Source organism: Pinus tabuliformis, chromosome J (genome assembly GCF_031772625.1).
Source record: "Pinus tabuliformis cultivar Carrire ecotype Pingquan chromosome J, CPIR1, whole genome shotgun sequence".
Taxonomy (NCBI): Eukaryota; Viridiplantae; Streptophyta; class Pinopsida; order Pinales; family Pinaceae; genus Pinus; species Pinus tabuliformis.
Window position 1 is genome coordinate 552,784,801 of NC_142295.1, and position 20,837 is coordinate 552,805,637.

The 20,837-nt window shown below is 41.1% G+C and overlaps 1 protein-coding gene across 2 annotated transcripts in view; it reads right to left on the reverse strand.

Moving 5' to 3' along the window:
• Positions 1–450: 450 nt before the first annotated feature.
• Positions 451–20,837, reverse strand: part of LOC149228204 (uncharacterized) — a 164,268-nt gene continuing 143,881 nt past the window's right edge. For both annotated transcript variants that reach the window (XM_089378097.1, XM_089378096.1), the window contains 6 exons: positions 7,620–8,029; positions 7,231–7,330; positions 6,799–6,858; positions 2,310–2,396; positions 2,002–2,142; positions 451–1,655 (listed from right to left, as the gene is read on the reverse strand). In XM_089378097.1, the coding sequence (XP_089234223.1) occupies positions 1,332–1,655; positions 2,002–2,142; positions 2,310–2,396; positions 6,799–6,858; positions 7,231–7,330; positions 7,620–8,029 (1,122 nt within the window). In that variant the 3' untranslated portion in view covers positions 451–1,331. The remainder of the gene's footprint in view (positions 1,656–2,001; positions 2,143–2,309; positions 2,397–6,798; positions 6,859–7,230; positions 7,331–7,619; positions 8,030–20,837) is intronic.

A 20,837-nucleotide genomic window follows, 5' to 3' on the forward strand; every position in this document is an offset into this window, starting at 1 on the left:
ATTATAACTGCCATGCAATCATGGTTGTCCTTGTCTAACTCCCACCTATAAAAGATATTATTGTTATTTTGCACGATGGAAAGTTTCATAAGGTGTTATTCTTGCAACATTCTCTTAGATGTGATGATGTCCAATATAGAATTTTTGAGTTATATGATTAATAAACAGAAGAAAGGAATTTAACTTTGCCCAACTCGTGTTTCTTAGTTGTCCCCACATTTTACCATCCTTATCTCCAAAACCAATTGTCTCGAAATGGTCAGCTGGAGTGTTCTTCAATAGAGAAAATATCTTCAAGTCTATGTCACGTGAGTTGGGATTATAAGGCAGTTACCAAGTTCTTAAACATTAAGAATCAGGAATCCTTTGGAAGCATCTTTTAGTGATCTTTGCTATGATTTCATAAAGACTTGTTCTGCGTTGTATAAAGGTTGAAATAAACAGCAGCAGGAAGGGAAGCAAACATGTTATTAAAAAAGTGTTGATAAACACTGGATCCGATCCAGGTGCCATGGTACAATAACAATATGGAAAAATAATTTTGAGATTCAACTATGAGAACATAATTTACATTACAACACCATCACGACTCTTACACAACCATATTTATGGAAATGACTCGATGCTGTGAAGCTCTTAAAGGAAGAACTAGCATGGTAACTATAATAAGGTGAACTGCTTTTCACTTCTTCAAAATATTATTCCTTCTCGTGCTTTCAAAATCTGGAAGTTGAAAGGAACATGGGCCAGTTGCAGCCACCCTGCTGAATCTGTTAAAATTAGAAACATCAACATGAAGAGAACCATTAGAAGAACTCCATTCCCCATGCCATGCCCATGCCATGCCATGAATCTGTTTGTAGCAGAATCCCACAAGTAGTAGCAGTGGCACCCTGTATTTACCTGATAGCTGCATTGATTGGAAAGGAGGTCCACTCATTTGCCAATGCTCTCCTAGTATTGCTGTACAAATGCTGTCTTATTTTAAATTTGTACAAGGAGAGATACATTTTCAGTATATGCATCTTTTCAAATCTGGTAGTTGTAAGTCCAAATCAAATATTACCCAAAGAACCATCTTGTTCTATAGGCATGACAAATCTGGCCAGCTATCAATTACTGGCAAGTTGTCCGTGGATGTGATGAAGTCAATTGACCTTGACCTAATCTTACTTTCACTCTTGAAATGCCACCAGAATGGACAAGACAAAGGGATGAATTGGCTCTGGATTATAAAAAAATCTAAGCATTGAACTGTGTATTAAACTCAATTCCAGTTCAGTGCCACACACAATTCACAACAGTAATAAACACCTGCACAGCTAGGAAACCTATGACAGCCCGACAGCAAGATCCCTAGAAAATATATACCTAAAATTGCTATTGTATTGCAACCATTCTATACAATGAGTTGGCATTTTGTGGGGTTTTCTTTCAACACATTTATTTATAGCCTCTCGCTGTATCTCATCCACATTTTGGCACACCCAACCAACCAGGCTTCCTGAGCCAATTGCTGTCTCCTTTGCATACCATTCAAGAAGTTTTGGTAGAAGGACCTTCTTGCTATTCTGGATGCCAATGCTTGCTAGAAGAAAGTCCTTTTTAGCCATTTCCAGCTCATTGTACACATTTTTTTCTGTATAGACACGGACCTGTATATAAAAGTGTGTTAGTAGTAGCAATACAAATTTACAAACGCTGGCAGCAGGAGGCATCAAAACTATGCTGTTTTTGAAATGGTAACTCGTAATTTTGTTGTAGTAGGTAATATTTAAGGAGTCACTGGCAGCACGTAGAGAGCAAAACATGCATCAATGAAGCTATACATGGTAAAAATATGAGCTTGTATGTCATCATTTCAGACCTCAAATTTTGCAAGTATTTACTTCAAATCTTTTACAAACTAGCTTAAGGATGCTTTGTGGACTGATTGGAAAGAACAAAAGGCAAAGCAGTAAAATAAGATCATGTTTCAGCTCATAATAAAATGCCACATACCGCAGGATCTGAGAATCCTCCACTGCAAAGAGCAAAACAAACAAGAGGTTCAGAACCATCAAGACCAAATGTCCGTCCAAATGTACGCCGCTCCTCTCCTGTTTTAAACCTTGTTCCAGTAGAAAGAAGTGCTTGAAGCCACTGAAAAAAGGAAACAACAATTAATTAGTGCTTTGAAATTATTTGATGTACAAACAGGATTATGATACCCATGATTAATTATCATTACGTACTTCAAAGTGGTTAAGAGATACTATGTAATAAAACAAAAATTGCTAAGAAGAACAGAGTACAGATGGTGGCAATACCTGTGCAGAACGGGACATCTTGCAGCCAAGAATGGATTGCTCTATGGCATTGGCACTGATAGAATGTCCCCCAACCTTGTAAGAAGCCTAAAGATAACAGCATAATCAGACATGCAATTGTCAATTATGATGCACATTGATGATTTACAAACATATATGTTTATATTTTAATTGCGTAAGACAGACTTGAGATATTCAGAGTTTCAGGCAGGAGATTGAAATACAATGACAAAGGGACACATGCAAATAAACCCTACAGATTGAGCCCTCAACTTAAGCAAGCCATCCGAAAAACTTGGTCATAGATGTTAGCTGTTAATGTTGTTGAAACATGGCCAGAAATACTTTTTTTTAACCAGAATGAGTATATTTATATATATATATATATATAAAACACACCCGTTCGCGGGCAAAATCGGGATTTTACATAGTATTTTCAAGCCTACTGAGGGCTGCTGATACATCAATTGTTCCACTTTCCTTCTATAAGAGTTTTCACTTTGATTCTTACAAAAATTTCTCATTCCAGAGATCCTATAGCTATATATTTGACAGAACTGAAAAAGTAAATATTTACATTTGAAGTGTGCCATTCAAAATCATTTGCAAAACCAGAGAGAGAACAGACTAAACATCCATTGGCGCTGGACTGTTCAGATCCAGGCCAGTGGATTCTTCTTCATTGCTCCTGTTCAGATCCAGCCCGGTGGAGTCTTCTTCATTGCTCTTGCTGCTCTCCTCCATATTGAGCTTCAACTGTTCAATTTGCTGACGCAACGCATCCACCTCATCTTCCAATTGGCGAATTCGCTCCTTCTCTAATTCCAGATTCTCCAGTTGTTGTTGGTGGATGCAACGCTGCAACACAGCCAACCATTCCCGAATCTCCAAGTGATCCTGCACACATTTGTTGCAGGCCTTCTTGTTGCTACCGTCGACCAGAGAATTACCCGTTCACGCCCCCCCCTATACTAGGCCTACGTTGGCCCCAGGAGCCCGACAGGGAGCTACCCTAATTGTTGTGCACACTCATATTTGTCTTCAGACTACCACTGACAAGCCTCTCCAGGATGCCACAGACCCCCTATTGCGCACCCCTGACTCTAGAATACCCACCCACAACTCCAAGAACCCACCGACCTCCAATTCCAAAGTGTCCCCAAGGTTCTGTTCTAGAACCCCCTCCCAGTCAAGCAAACTAGCAGCCCTCACACTAGTAGCCACACTCAGATAGGCAGCCCACTGAAAATCAACACTCAAATTTTCTATGTTGTGGCTGTCTCCTCTAGAAACCACCTTGAGGTCCTGTGCTATGACCCAAACCCGACAACTGATACACAGAGACCCCAGCTTCAGCCGCTAGACCTTCGCAGAGGCCACCTGAGCAGAAAAGAACCTTAAACCATAGAAGCATATCATATCGTTATTCCTTAAATAGAATATGTAGGATTGGGTGATGATGCAGTACTGTGGAGTGGTACTAATGGAGCTATAATCCCGATGAACCTCGTTAATTTCCCAACAATCTGCCATTATTTCCCAATTCTCCTCCTGATCCGTCATTCTCACCCAAACCTTCCTCCCATGAGCGACCAAAGTGTTTCTGAGCAAGGGAACTAAATGCTTCTCCGAATTTCCCATTAACTTACTATCGCTTGAGATGGTGCACCGACCTTTGCAATAGGATCTAGGTCATGGAGGTTGGATACTCACGCTTTGCGATCTACCAGGCACAAGTGTAGTACTAGAATGATGAACGCAGACACTTCGCAGCCGCAAACAGAGGAAGCCCTTGCCACGAGGCCCAAGGACAGGCTAGGCCCAGCATGGAATGATGCAACAAGGGCCAAGGTGCAGGGGATTGAAAGAATCAGGGGAGAGGGACATAACAAAGAGGAGAGGAGGAGGGATGAAACAGGTGGAAGGTAAAACTAGAAGAGAGGGGAGAAAGGCGAAGGATAGGGAAGGGTGGGATAAAAAGAGAAAAGGGGAGGGGGAGGGAGGGATTGGGAGGGCAAAAAGAGAGGGAAAGCCGGGGGGAATGAGAACTTATAGGCGGCTAGCCTTGCATACTCCAAATTGCTAATACTTGCTAACTTCTTAGCTAGACCAAGAATGACTTCCTCAACCCAATATTTGAAGCTCATGAATGCGATTAGGGGATGTAAATCATTCCCTCAACCTCGTTCACAATACTTCTCTCTTCGCTCAACTAGCAGGCCTGGTTTGCCTGCTTATCGGCTTCTTGATTATTCCCTCTTAGGATATGAAAAAAGGACACGAAATCGAAGGAGAAGATCAACCCTTGGGATCTCTTGATAATTTGATTTAGGTTAATGTTTTTTGTTCATGAAATATCGTTCATGTGCCTAATGATCAACATGGAGTCCCCTAAGACCTGGATTTTTCTAATGCCCTTCTTTTGAGCCAATGTTAGACTAAGAAACAAACCATAAGCTTCTGCTTGGTCATTGGCTTCCTTCCAAGCCCCCAAGCATATCTATCTTCGATGATTCCTTCAGGATTAATGAGAATCCCTCCCCCTGGCTAGTAATACTTTTACCAAAAACAAATAACCAAATTTAAAAATTGCAACTGAGATGTATATCCTTTTACAACATATAGTAGCTCTAGAAATTTCATTCATCCCTACATTACAATATCAGTAGGATTTGATGTGATTATTAATTGCTAAATCATTAACAATCCGTATACATGTGTAAGAGTTTTTGAGCTCCATCCCTCCTCAGCATCCCTACGCAGTAACAAGTCTAATAAGAAAACTATTAAATGAAAAAATTAGTAATAGACGATACTTTGTATAAGACCCGGGTTAAGTTATGGTTCTGGTTCAGGATCCATATCCACGTGTGATAGGTGTTCTATCTGACTAACAAAATATAAACCATAGGGCCTCACAACATCCACGCCACCATACAAGCACATGAGCAGACCATACCAGAGATATATGTCATAGGAACATATATACATCTATTTATGAGCACACCAATACACATTGTCATACAATCAAATGAGCAGACCATTACTAACACACTTTTATATACAGGTCCGTGTCTATACAGAAAATGAACTGTCTATACACATTAGATATCATTTTTGGGATTCAACTGCGTTAAGTAAGATCATTCACGTATGACCATTTCCATGAGAGGTAGTCGTAACTGACTAATTTCTCATGATTTTTTGAATAGTTCACTTAGCACTCATTGCATCGGGTGATGCTCACAGGGGTGAAGAAGTGGGATTGAAACTAGTGAAATGTGGAGAACGAATCACATAGCTTCAATCATCACTTCCGGGGCTTGCACCCGGTAACCAGGACTTCCCAGGAGGTCACCCATCCCAGAACTCCTCTGGCTCAAGCGCGCTTAACTGTGGAGTTTTTCCCCACAATCAAGCCCACTTAGCTTGCTACCCCATTTGCAAAACCTTAGCAAGTATTGTGCCTCATGAACCATTCAAGTAGAGATCCCTTGACTCTTTTTGAATTTAAGTATGGGGGTTTTACGCAGTGCATTATATTAGATATCATTTTTGGGATTCAACTGCGTTAAGTAAGATCATTCACGTATGACCATTTCCATGAGAGGTAGTCGTAACTGACTAATTTCTCATGATTTTTTGAATAGTTCACTTAGCACTCATTGCATCGGGTGATGCTCACAGGGGTGAAGAAGTGGGATTGAAACTAGTGAAATGTGGAGAACGAATCACATAGCTTCAATCATCACTTCCGGGGCTTGCACCCGGTAACCAGGACTTCCCAGGAGGTCACCCATCCCAGAACTCCTCTGGGATGGGTGACCTCCTGGGAAGTCCTGGTTACCGGGTGCAAGCCCCGGAAGTGATGATTGAAGCTATGTGATTCGTTCTCCACATTTCACTAGTTTCAATCCCACTTCTTCACCCCTGTGAGCATCACCCGATGCAATGAGTGCTAAGTGAACTATTCAAAAAATCATGAGAAATTAGTCAGTTACGACTACCTCTCATGGAAATGGTCATACGTGAATGATCTTACTTAACGCAGTTGAATCCCAAAAATGATATCTAATATAATGCACTGCGTAAAACCCCCATACTTAAATGTCTATACACATTTTCATACAAACAAATGAGCAGACCGAGATAGAGATAAGCAGAGATACCCTACAAAGCATTTCATCTATCATGTGTAGCAAAGTTAAGGCAACATTCACACAGACCAGAAATGAAGCAGAGAAGCCCTACAAAACACAGTTCAGCCACCATACTAAATAGACACTACCACAGATAAACCACCATATAACACAGACCCGAATTAGGGCATAGATACCATACCCAACACAGCCGAGACGTCATACAAAATACAAGGAAACAGAACAGAGAAACCATAGGAGAAACCTGAACTTTGATTATATAAATTTATGTACAATTCTAAAAACACACAAAGATCTCATGTCTAGGATAATTTAAGAGAAACATTTACCCTTTGAAACAGCTGCATCCTCCGCATATTATTCCGTGGTATTCCATATGCTAAATATGCCTGCAATGACAACAAACAAAGAGCATTACCCATTTAGAACAACTGATATTTTCAGCTGCATTTTCTGAGCTATTATCTGCACACTCAAATGATATGATTCCAAGCAAATCAAAAGGGTTCAACAGAATTTTTCCCACAATAAGCTTATTGCTTTTTTTGTGAAAAATACATATTATATTTACAGAAAAATGCATACATCAAAAGAGAATCAAGAAGCAGAAGAGTATATACAATGAAATTTACATCCTGTTCCTTAAAGCAACAAGAACATCTTACAACTGATGCATTTTCTCTTAGTGTCTGATGATGGTCAGAGACAGCATGGAAACAATGACAAGCACTTCTAGTTTGAAAGTTACATGCTAATCTTACATGCATAACTAGAGCATTGTAGATATTGATCCAGAAAGCCAGTTTTGCATTCCGTTCCATTGGAGTTGGATCCACTTTTTCTAGATGTTCCACCATCGACCTACAGAAGTAAATAGTAATGAATGATACATACACCTGATCAGCTGAAAAAATGTTCATCATTGCATGCATTTTTAAATAATCTCTCTCTCTCTCTCTCACACACACCCATTTCTTCAAGCACGTGTGCACCCACAAACAGCCTTACACAAGATAATAATTCACTGAATGACTCTTTTCTTCCAATGAGTTATCATGCCTAACATCACATTTTGAGATTTCTAAAGCTTTACATCAAACAAAGAAATTTTCAAGACAAGTTTAAGCAGATATGCAAATCCAGAACCTACCTGAAAGTGCGCAGCATACCAGTTACATATGTTAATCGATCTTTATCCACACATATCCAGGGAATCTCCACCATGGATGAATAAGGGCCTGCATCCCCCATATCATCTTTAACTTTATATGGATCCTTCAATGGAGTATCAGAAAAAGACTGTGTCTTCCACCTTGGGCTCCATCCCTCACTGACTGCATCATGAGGGGAGGATATACTGGTAGAGGATACAGATGATGAAGGGGAAAGCACTATTCCAGATTGCCTCAGTGGGGGATCAGACAACTTGCAGTAAATGACTGACATGCATCGGACAAGTTCCTCCGACAATCTGTTTGGTGACTTGTAAAAATAGTCTTTCAGTGTCAGAGGCACTGCATTGTTCTGGTTCATAGTGGATAGGTCCTTGCAATCTCCCTCCTGAACAGTGAAAATAAACGACATCCCTTTTAGATTGCATGGTACATAGACATATAAATCCACAATACATCCAGCAAATGAAATAAAGAAAACAGACAAACTGCATGAAGTTCAACGCAGAATAATAAAAATTCTCTAGAACGTCTTTGTAGATCTGTTTCTTCTCCTTCTAAATAATGACTGCCTTTGTCTACAGCCCATCACCCCTTCTCTTCAATAATAAAAGTCAAAAATTGATCAGAAAAAATAAAGCAAATGTGTGGCGTGCCAGTTTAGAGTTTTGTGTCAACTTAAAAGTGAGGCCAAGAAGTAGAAGCCCTGGCCCATTGATGAGCAGGTATCTTTCTGTACAAGACAAAGTAACTCAAGATTCTGGAATCCTTTTTCAACCAAGGACAAGAATTTTCTCATGTTTCCTAGACATAAAGATGGAGATGTAGCAGACTTAGTTCCCCAAAGATCTGGATATAAATACGAAGTGGATTAAAGCTAATGATTTAGAGCCTTGACACTGCGATTTTAAGCGACATGCTGACAAATATAATTTAAAATCCTTATATAAATTAAGCAGAAAGTGGTAAAGGGGACACAGTTAATCAATAAAATAATTTCAAGAACTCACAGGATAAAACCATCTTTGTTCATGTCTGTAGCTCAGGCAGGTACTTCTGCACAGGCCTAAGTGTCTAGGTGTTCAAAAGTCGCCTCATAGACCTTTAAGGCTTTAACCTTAGCAATTGCTTTAGTTATTAAAGTAATTCATTTTTACTATATAAAGTGAGTTAATCTGATGAAATGCAAAAGCTATTTGCATTAGTAAATTAGATAAATCTCAACTGTCGATCTCAAGAGACGTGAAGATCTAATCTCAACCGTCAATCACTTTGGAGATTAGGGTTGTGGATTCGGTCAATGACTCAAAGCTTATAAAAGGAAGACTAGGCTAAGGGAGAAGACACAATGAGCAAAAGACATTACCAGGAGGACATCTCAGTGATTGGGTGGAGGAATTCCATTCAAGTGCGTCGGGTTCGAGGAAGGTACATGGGATAGCAAGGGAGATCCAGATCAGCCAAGCAAATCGAAGGACAGATGTAGGACTTGATCAGTTGGATCAGTTCCAGGTTCTTGTTTGTATGTATTTTCATGAGTGGATCATTATCCCAAGAAGGGAGCCCTTGTAAGTTCTGAAGTTATTTGAATGAAGAATCGATTTGAAGGGCAGAAATCTGTCTATATGTGATTGTGAGATTGGTATTGTTTAATTTTAATTTTGCTGATTATTTTGTTAATGTTAAAATCCTAGTTGTGCTTTTCATTCAGTAGATCTGCATGATTAATCTACTGGTAATAAATTGCCGAGTTGCTAGGGTTAGAAAATTAACTAGGAGTGTTGAAATTACAACTAAAATAAGTCTTGAAATTATACCTAAAACCACCCAAAACCCTAATCATTGTACATCTATCCCTGGGTGAATCTTGTAGTGGAACCCTTCGGGGATATTTAGCTTAAAATTTAATACAGTATATATATATATATATATATATATATATATATATATATTGAATAAAATAATGAAATACATTGATCCATATTCATCATTCTAAAATAATTAATAAAATACACTATAGTAGATACCGAAGTCTAAAGACTGGAACGGTAAATTGATATAACTCAAACTCAAAAATAGTAAAGAGTGACAAGTCAAAGAATCATTCTAAGGTCCTTGATATCTAGAGTCAAGACTCAAAAGATAAACTTAAAAACTAAAAATGGACAATGATCATTGGAGGAGGAGAGGCAACGGTTCACTAGTAAGTCAGATAGCCATGGGATAAACCAAGCAGAGGTAAGCTTGGTAAGTCGAATGAGTTAGGGATTGTAAATTGGTTTAGGTTTTGATATTTGTTATGTATTTTTCTTTTTAGTTTCAATTTTTTTAATAACTTTTTTTTATAAATTTTTTATAATTTTAAGGGTTAATACTAATAGCTATGTTGCACGAGTTTCCGAAATGTGGGTACTTCGGGTATGTTACGAATATATATTACATAAAATAAAATGAATATAAATGATGTAAATAATAAAATAATAAAATATTGATTACGTTAAATAGTCATTAAGTTAAGTGAAAACGCATGTCTTTTTCGCAAAAGAACACCTGCCTAGTATATATGTGGGTCCTCTTAGCTCTGCTACAAACTTCAATGTTTGAAGGTCAAATTTGGGGCTAGCGGTGTTGTTTGTGCTTAAAAAGGGACTCGCATTAGCCACCTTTCTCACTCTGCTTCACTCTACTTATGCTCGCATAAGCCCCGCTATCTCTGTTTTTCCTCCTAAAACCTCTTCATTCCCCGCTTTCCCTGATTCTCCTACAAAACTCAACATAAACCCTTTTCCTTAGTCCTCGGGCAATTAACCCACGAAACCGCGCCCATATAACCCTTCGCCGCATTCGCAACCGTCGATTTGCTGCGGCCCAATCTGACGATCCCACGCCACACATAACCCGCTCGCTTGTTCCCTGCCGTCCGATTGCTTACCGCGAGAGCCAACGGCATTCGCTCATTCCACCCCCGCGAACCGCCCGCACGTTAACTCGCGGGGAAAGCGGTTTCCCTCCTGTCGCATCCGCCACGCGTCGCAGTTCTAGTGGATCGCGAGCCCATGTACGAATACCGCTGCATCTCCAAAGGCGGTGCAATAATTACCACTCACCGCCAAAATCGCCCTCCCCACTCACTAACCCTCGCACAGCTTTCTCGCCCGACGACCGTTGGATCTCCCCGCCCAAGATCCAACGGCCCGCGATCTCCCCGCTCTCATATCTCCCGATATCTTCCGCAAACCAATCCTCGCCGTTCATCTGCCGGATCCAACGGCTGATATTTGTTCCGGTCTTGCCCATGCCTCCGCCATACTGTCCGTGCCACCCTCGACTATTCTGTGCTGCCGAAGGATGAAGGCGATCATCTACCAGCACTCTGCGCAGTTAATCTTCAACTACTGCATTCAACACATTGTGTACCCGAGAGGAAGAAGGACGACGCCAAAGGAGAAACTTACATTCAGCAGTTAAGGAATTCCGTCCTTTATGACACTCCACCTGCTCGAGGAATACAACAGAGTACCAGAGAATGTTAAATTCATTCATTGAAGCAGCAGATTGCAGCAGAGACCCATATCAAAGAGTTAAGGTGGTTGGTGGTCCATTATGACCCCTCCTCGTATAGGATAGTAGAGTATTTTTGTAATCAACCTCTATATATACCCATAAACAAGAGGTGATGAGGTTGATGGTTGTTATTTTGATGTAAGGTTCAACTTCTGGAGACTGTAACAACTGTGATACTTGCAGCGTCTGGTCTTCATTTTCAGCTAATGCAAGCTTCTTTTGCTGTTAATTGCTCACTTTCCACTTCTTCTCTGTTCTAGGTTGTACCTGTTATGCAATTTTCATGTGCTCTTAATGTTTAGCATTAGAAGGGCTGTCATCCCACCTCTGTGTTAGAATCTAGTATGTATCATTGAATGTGTTATGCAGGTTTCTGTTATTTTAGTGCCAGAGAGCTATCATCCTGTCTATGCATTAGGAAATAGATTTGCAGACCTCTTCACTGGTTGCAGCCGGCCATCACATGGTCTTGTGCATCTGCTGGTGTGATCAGTATTCTCCATGTTCATCTAATCCTCAAACTGTGAGTAACTGGTGGTCTAAAGCCTTGTAGTCTGGGGGTGTTCACCCATGTCTGGGGTTAAGCATAGTAGAAGTGGTTATCTGGCTTGAATATGCATAATTCCTTCCATTCATCCATTTCCAACATTTTGTTGAGTTTGTAATGTTCCCGAGCATCTCTGAGATACAACCTAGGAGAGTTTCTTGGGGTGATAACATTAATTAGCGTCGTTGCCAAGGAGAGGAGATTGAAGCTCAGCTTCCTTTGGAAAACAACACAGTTCCAGATTTTGATGATAGACAAGGTCTGGACACATTTTTGGTTGTCATCATCTATCTGGCGACTCCACGTTACAGTTCTGGCGCAGTTTGTGAGGCATGCTCGAAGAAATCCTCAGAAATCACCAGCTGACCAGTGCTTGATCCTGAGAAGATCGTTAAGCAGAAGAAAACTTTGCAAAAAGGAGCATCAGGATCAGGTAAGCCTTAAAAGTCCCATGTGCCTCTGCTAGTGAAGAAATCACCTTCAAAGATTCATAAAGCTCCTTGTTCATTCATTTCCCTTTCGGATCTCAGTCCAAAGAAAGCATCCCATGATGTCCGTCATGTTCCTCTGTCTCTGCTATCCATTACATTGCTTCATACCACTCAGTCTACCAGTATCCTTACACCCACTCTAGTCATGGCAGGCTAGCAAGCCCTCACAAAGATAGAAAGAATAGTTGCTGCTAGGTATGGACCCTTGGTCTTGCCTGTTCCTTTAAATGCCATGCCTGCAGGAGATTATCAGGAATTCATGCCTAAGTTTACTGGTACAGAAGGAGTAACAATTGAAAAGCATCTAGAGTCTTTTTATTGTTATGCTGATAACCTGGATATCTATGAAGAGGATGTGTGGATGAGGGTTTTTGTTCAAAACCTAGATGGGGAGGCTAGAAAATGGTTCAAAGAATTACCCCCTAGGTCTATAGCAGACATTGAGGCCTTAGATGATGTGTTCCTAAAGCACTGGGGGGATAAGAAAGATTTGCTCTTTTATAATTTAGGAACTTGCAGAGGGAAAGTGATGAGCTGCTGTCTGATTTCAACAAGAGATTCAACCATATGTACAGCAGAATACCAGCTGAAGTCAAACCCACCCCTACTTCTGCTATGTTTACTTATGCCAGTACCTTCGATTCTCAGTTCTGCCTGCTGTTAAAAGAAAGAAGATGTACTTCTTTGGTTGATATGCAAGATGCAACCTTTGAAGTAGAATCAAACATCATAGCTGCAGAGAGGCTCGAAGATAATGCTGAAAGGAGAAGACAGGGGGGTGAGCTCTCATCATCCTCTGATCCTGAGATCGATAAATTAGCCAGGATGATAGAGTTATTAGCCTCTGAAGTTTCCAGATTAGAGGGCGAGCAGCACTTTGAAGAAGCAGGAGCTCCTTGTGACTTTTCTCTTCCAGCTCCAAATCCATATAGAGGAACACAGGAGCAATTGCAGGTTTTGCAGAGAAGCAGAGATACAAACAAAGATCAAAGGCTGAAGACCCTTTTTCAGAGTATAGTCATGGAGGAAGAGCGTTTTGAAGAAGAGGAGGAGGTCCATGGTTTGGAGGATAAGGGAAATGCCCCTTTCTTAACCAGCGCTGCCTATGAAAGGTCATTATCTAAAGGTACTGCTCATGAGTTTGTTGTACCTGCAAAACGACAAGCTTATCAGCAGAAGCAAATAGCAGCAGGTCCCACCATCCTCGAGGAGCCTGAAGCCAACCCATCTTCCCATGACTATGCAGATCTGCAAATTGACCAGCCTGTTGTTATCCCCAGTCCAGTCATCAAAAAGGGAGAAGAAAGCTCCCCATCGTCTTCTGTCCCTCTGTTTGCTCAGGTGACAATCCCTCACAGTTGCCCACTAGGCACTGAGGCAGGCCATAACTCAATGCCCAAGGCTGATACTGATCATCTCAGTCTTGATATTTTGATGCCTTCCCAGGTGGCCTCCACACAGCTTGAAAGGGCAGCTTGCCTAATGACAGAGGAAGAGGGTGCATAGTTTTGGGACTCCTCCTTGGATGTGGACTGTTCTAAAAAAGATGAAGGAGCAGGTGATGTCTGTGTGTCCTCCACACAAGAATACTTTGGTTTGCCATTCATATTAATTGTGCAAGCCACAGATGACACAGACAAGTACACAGCTACCATTGTTATTCATCAGGTGTACAAAGGCTCCCATGAAGAACATCCGAGGGTGAGAGTATACAGAAAGGAGATGAAATTTGATCCATATCTACCAGATAAGGTCAAATGCCTTAAACTCTTTGAGGTAGAGGATCAAATCAACCCAATTTTGCAGATCTATGATAAACTGGTCCAGAGGAGGAGAAAGTTTTGATGGCCCATCAGATGGCCAGTTTTGAAGATTTATGTTGCTTAAAGTTCTCAGGCCTTAATGATTGTAAGCATTTTCTTTACAGGTTTTAGCATAGACTTAATTAGACTCCATGCCCAATGGAATACTAGGCAACATTTTAAAGTTGGTTTTTTATGAAGGCATTAGTCTGCAGTTCTTGAGACCTCACAGGGAGGATCTCATCCCCAGAAGGAGCCAGTGTTAGCTCTGCTACAAACTTCAACATTTGAAGGTAAAATTCGGGTCTGGCAGTGTTGTTTGTGCTTAAAAAGGGACTCGCATCAGCCACCTTTCTCACTCTCCTTCACTCTGCTTACACTCGCATAAGCCCCGCTATCTCTGTTTTTCCTCCTAAAACCTCTTCATTCCCCGCTTTCCCTGATTCTCCTACAAAACTCAGCATAAACCCTTTTCCTTAGTCCCCGGGCGCTTAACCCACGAAACCGCACCCATATAACCCTCTGCCGCATTCGCAACCGTCGATTTGCTGCGCCCCAATCTGACGGTCCCACGCCGCACATAACCCGCTCGCTTGTTCCCTGTCGTCCCATCGCTTACCGCGTGATCCAACGGCATTCGCTCGTTCCACTCTCGTGAACCGCCCGCGCATTAACTCGCAGGGAAAGCGGTTTCCCTCTTGTCGCATCCGCCACGCGTCGCAGTTCTAGTGGATCGCAAGCCCATGTACGAATACCGCCGCATCTCCAAAGGCGGTGCGATAATTACCACTCACCGCCAAAACTGCCCTCCCTGCTCGCTAACCCTCGCGCAACTTTCTCGCCCGACAACCGTTGGATCTCCCCCCCCGAGATTCAACGGCCCGCGATCTCCCCGCTCTCATATCTCCCGATATCTTCCGCAAACCAATCCCCGCCGTTCATCTACCGGATCCAACAGCTGATATTTGTTCCGGTCTTGCCCATGCCTCCGCCATACTGTCCGTGCAACCCTCGACTGTTCTATGCTGCCAAAGGATGAAGGTGATCATCTACCAGCACTCTGCGTAGTTAATCTTCAACTACTGCTTTCAACACATTGTGTACCCGAGAGGAAGAAGGACGACGCCAAAGGAGAAACTTACATTCAACAGTTAAGGAATTCTGTCCTTTATGACACTCCACCTGCTCGAGGAATACAACAGAGTACCAGAGAATGTTAAATTCATTCATTGAAGCAGCAGATTGCAGCAGAGACCCATATCAGAGAGTTAAGGTGGTTGGTGGTCCATTATGACCCCTCCTCGTATAGGATAACAGAGTATTTTTGTAATCAACCTCTATATATACCCAAAAACAAGAGGTGATGAGGTTGATGGTTGTTATTTTGATGAAAGGTTCAACTTCTGGAGACTGTAACTACTGTGACACTTACAGCGTCTGGTCTTCATTTTCAGTTAATACAAGCTTCTTTTGCTGTTAATTGCTCACTTTCCACTTCTTCTCTATTCTAGGTTGTGCCTGTTATGCATTTTTCATGTGCTCTTGATGTTTAGCATTAGAGGAGTTGTCATCCCACCTCTGTGTTAGAATCTAGTATGTATCATTGAATGTGTTATGCAGGTTTCTGTTATTTTAGTGCCAGAGAGCTGTCATCCTGTTTGTGCATTAGGAAATAGATTTGCAGACCTCTTTATTGCTTGCAGCCGACCATCACATGGTCTTGTGCATCTGCTGGTGTGGTCAGTATTCTCCATGTTCATCTAATCCTCAAACTGTGAGTAATTGGTGGTCTAAAGCCTTGTATTTTGGGGGTGTTCACCCATGTCTGGGGTTAAGCATAGTAGAAGTGGTTATCTGGCTTGAATATGCATCATTCCTTCCATTCATCCATTTCCAACATTTTGTTGAGTTTGTAATGTTCCCGAGCATCTCTGAGATACAACCTAGGAGAGTTTCTTGAGGTGATAACAGGTCCTCATTATAACATTCGACATCACTTATACAATTTTATATATAATAAATTATTATTACAAATACTTCTGTGTATTTTAACATTTAAGTCAACAAGCCTATAAGTTTTGTTGCTTCAGTATCAGAGCCATGGCCACAATATAATCATGCGAGTCTTTGAACGTTGTTCGCCACACAATATGCCATTACGTTTACGACCTGAATGCATTGAGCAGTTTAGTAAAATTCAAGAAGCATTTCGGCAATTAGAAAAATCATGTGCAGAAGTTACAACATGTCTAAGAAAAGTTATGCAGAAGAAACACAACAAAGTGAAGCAAGAGAAGAAGATTTTGATCAAAATGATGATAATGAACATGAAGATGTGATAGATAATGATGAATATGAAAAGGATATCTATCAGGATGAGGCTCTAGTTGAAGTTGATCTTGATGTGGATGAGATGGTGATGTCGGAGGCATAGACGACTAAAAGGCTTCTCAATATTTACAACAAGCTCGCTTGCGAGGGTTTCACCTCCAAGCAAATCGAGCAGGCTTTGTCCGCACTTCCGGGTTCAGAAGGAGTGGCACTGGAGACAATATTAGATTGGCTATGCTTAAATATTCCTAGAAATGAGCTCCCCTTGAAGTTCTCAAGTGGAGTCTCAGTTCTAGAACATGAAGGTGTAGAAAAATCAGTAAATGTAATTTCAGCTGCTCGTGCAAATTGGGTACCTTATGTAGTTCAATTTGAAGAGTCTAGGGAAGAGCCTGTGTAATATTCCTAATTAGCTATGGCTAATTGGAATATTCGATTTTGCTCAATTTTGCCTTCTATAGTTATTTATAAATAAAAAGGTGAGGAAAAGGGGGACATAACTCACCTTTAGAATAAAGCCACTCCCTAGTAGCACAACGTTGTGACTTAAAGGGGAGCCAAGGGGGCCAAGGGACCACGCAGAGATGGGGCCCACGCAGACACTTGGAGGGATTGCACAGATGGAAAGGAACACGTGGCAAGAGAGGGACTGTGTTGGAGGAGGTGGGCCTTGGGATTGAGAGAGGCCAACGCTATAAAGGAGAGGGGAGCCTCCTCATTTTGTTATTCGATTATGTGCATTTGAGCTAGTCACTTCGACTTAGAGCACGCTGGCTGTTTAGCTGGTCTGCAGCACTGTTTAGTGCATCGAGTGTCTCCATTCGGAGATCTTACCCTTAGCCCTGGGGGACTACGAGTGCCTGCTTGGGCAAGGTAGTTGTCCGCAGTCTTTTGCAGGAGGATTGATCTTTGGAGGGAGGAGGAACTGAGCATTTTGGATAACTGCGCAGTCTTGAGAGAGGGATGCAGTTCTTTTGGTGGGAGTTCTAGATTGAGGGTTTTGCGGAGGATTTGAGTTGGGAGATTGAGTAGGGGATCAGCCCTTGCATATTGGAGGATTTTGGCAGAGTTTCAGGTGGAGTTTTGGAGGATTCTATTCAGTGGCAACGCAGAGCCTTGAGGGACAGCATAGATCCCCAAGGGGGTGATTTTCGGGGGTCGGCTATTTCAGAAAAGCTTTCTGGGTTTTTTTGGGTTTCTTGAGTAGAGTCTGATTCCAGAGTTTTAGCATTTTCTGAGGAGGGGAACAGCCCCAAATCCTCATTTGATTTCCAGCAGTAGCAGTAGCACGACAGTTCTCCAGCAGCTTGGACGCAATTCAGAGAGAGGCCATTCCTTTGCTATTCTGAGTGTATTTCTTCACTTGCCTTGTGCAAGTCGAGGTGCTACCTGTCTGATCACCTCTTGTACTCTTTCCATTACTCAGTATAATAAAATGGCTTAGCATTTCTCTCTGCATTTCTTGAGTATCTGCTTATATTTCATGTTCACATTATTATATGTTGTACCACTGTTATTTTTATCACTTTGAGTTTCCCGATCACTATATCATTTGGACGTGTTTGGTTGGAGTTTGCTTGGGTTTGAGGGATATCCCGGAAACGGGATATTATAGCCTATTTCTAAAATTGCACTTAAGCCAAAAGTAAATGTCAAGGATGAGCAGAAGGAATTGCTTCAAGCAGAGGGAGCAAATTGGATTCGACGTTATATGAGCCAACAAGAGGAATCTGAAAATGAACATGGAACAAGTGATGGTGAAACTACCAATGACTCAGATTGGAGATGTGGATAGAATCAAGTAAAAAAACGTGGCGTAAAACTATCTGAATGGCTGTTGATCAGGCAACACGTGTTGTATCTGTTGTTGCCGAATTCCAGACTGCTAGACAAGCAGCCATGGAGGCTAAGGTAGAAGGGGATAAAGAAAAACAAGCGATGGCAGGCCACTTGATACGTGAGCTTAAACAAGAGATGATTTCTTTAGGAGTATCTGAAGATATACTAAGCACAACTATACAATGTATGAGACCTACCAAACTAGATAAAGCACAAGTTGGAGATGGTTCATGCTCCAAGGAAGAAAACATTCCTACTGGCGGAAGAGGTGAAGAGATAGCTCACATGTCCTCCATGGCAAATTGCTTAGACCACAATTCAAAAGTCAGAAGAAGTATGTTGAATTTTGGTACTATTGATAAGGTGACTGCATTCATTGACGGGACCATCATGGAAAACAACCTTGTCAAGCCAGATGGTGAAATACTTGTTTCTTGTCAAGCAGATCCAGTTATTGCAAGTGGAGGAGGAGAAGAGGAGCAAGAGGCAGAAGAAATGTTGGGTTTATTTAACGAAGATGTTATGCCAGATGAAAATTTGCCTGGGAGTATTATGGAGATGCAAAAAAAGGAGAAGGTTTTTTCTTGGGCACAAGGAAAATCTTCATAAAGATTTCTAGGAGGGGAAATGCTTTTTCATACAGTTTGAGCATCATTCGCCCAACGACAGGACAGGGAAAAAATAAAAAAGTTGAGGATGTATTAAATTTTCAATTTCCAGATCCGGACTATGTCTTTGAATCTGTTTATGATGCACAGAATGGAGTTGCAACATTGGCTTTGTTTCATTTATTCCCTGATCTGCCATTATATCAAATTGTTGCAAAACCTTATCAAACCCTGTGTCTGAAGTGGCATGCCAATGCAAGTGAAGAAGCAACTAAGCAAGAGGATAGTGAAGATGCTTGTAGGGCAATTTTTGTCAAGTCATTAGTGAATGTTGATGCATCTCATTCAAATCCCAAGGATGGGAGGGGGGAAGGATTTGATCATCAAGAAGTTACTGATAGGTCCAATGAAACAAATTTGGCTTTTCGTTCAAACACACTAAGAGAGGAGAGATTTGAGTTAGACAAAATTTGTGAATATAAATGGTATGGACATTAAAATGGGATTTGAAGATCTAGAAGAGTGTTTCTGTTCAGTTGATGATGTTCAGTGGGATAAGTGGCCTCAGGATTTACAAGAGGAAGATGTTGAAAAAGTCAGCAAGGATTCTCAGATGCTGGCAGATATATTTGTGAACTATGACTGTGATTTAGAGGCTACCAATCTGTTTGAGCGAATGGTCAATGCTTTGTCAAGAATTGCACAGGGTACATTAAATACAGATCCCAACTCCATAACTCTTGCGCAGAACACATCCATAAAAGTATCATCACTACGGTGTCTTGTGAATGTGCTAAAATCGTTAGTAACGTGGGAAAATGCTCATCAAGTATCAAAGGAGCATACAATCAATAGTACACTTCCCGAAAAGGAGTCTAGTTCAGTTGGGATTCTACCAACAGATGAATTTAGGATCAAAGAGGACATACCTAGTCAGTTTCAAAAGGCCAAGGCTCATAAATCAACAATGGAAGCTGCAATTGCAGAGTTCAATAGGAAGGCTAATAAAGGTGTTGACTATCTTCTGTCTAATAGGTTGGTCGAGAAGACACCCCAAGCAGTAGCACATTTTCTAAGAACAACACCTGGCATGGATAAGGCGATGATTGGTGATTTTTTGGGTCAGCATGAAGAATTCCCTTTTGCTATTATGCATGCTTATGTAGATGCAATGAACTTTGTTGGCATGAAATTTGATCATGCAATTCATGAGTTTCTTAAAGGATTTCATCTACCTGGTGAAGCTAAAAAAATTGATTGTATTATGGAGAAATTAGTAAAGCGGGAGAATGCAGCAAGCGACCATTAGTTGTTGGTCATGGATGTCCACGCTCTACGTTTAAGAGATAGTTTGTTGTGGTATGTAGGGTTTGATTTGAAAACCTCAGCGGAGTCAGCACTTGTTGGATTTGACGCATTTGGGCTCTTTGAGGGATGGGCTATGAAGGCGATGATGAGTATTTCGTCAAGGGGTGTGCCCGAACGACATGCCCGATCGAAGGGTGAACAAGTTCTGGCGTCGATTCGAGCGTGGATCGTGCGTAATTGTTGCGTCGATTCATTTGGCTCGATTGATACTATTGCGTCGATTCATGTGGCTCAATTGATACACCGTATAGTGTGACTTGAAACAAGTTACCGCATAGTTACAGCGTGGGTCAAGTTTTTGCTTTCGACACTGTCTTTAAAGAAAAATTAATTAAGATTGACCATATATCAATCACGATGTAGAAAATAGCCTGGTATAATACACCATGCCTAATAAGAGCATGCATGCCTAAAATTACAGACGTCGTAGAATTCGAATCTTGCACATGAATAGAGCTCCAAAAATTGCTAGAACCTTTATAAAACATTCAGAAAAAGCTTATCCACATGAATTTGGTCTCAACAATTTATACAGAGAACATTCGCGATGTAAAAGATATAAATTTACATAACCACATAATTTAGTTAATTAATTAGAATTATTTAAATTAATTTAATTAATTAAATTATATATATATATATATAT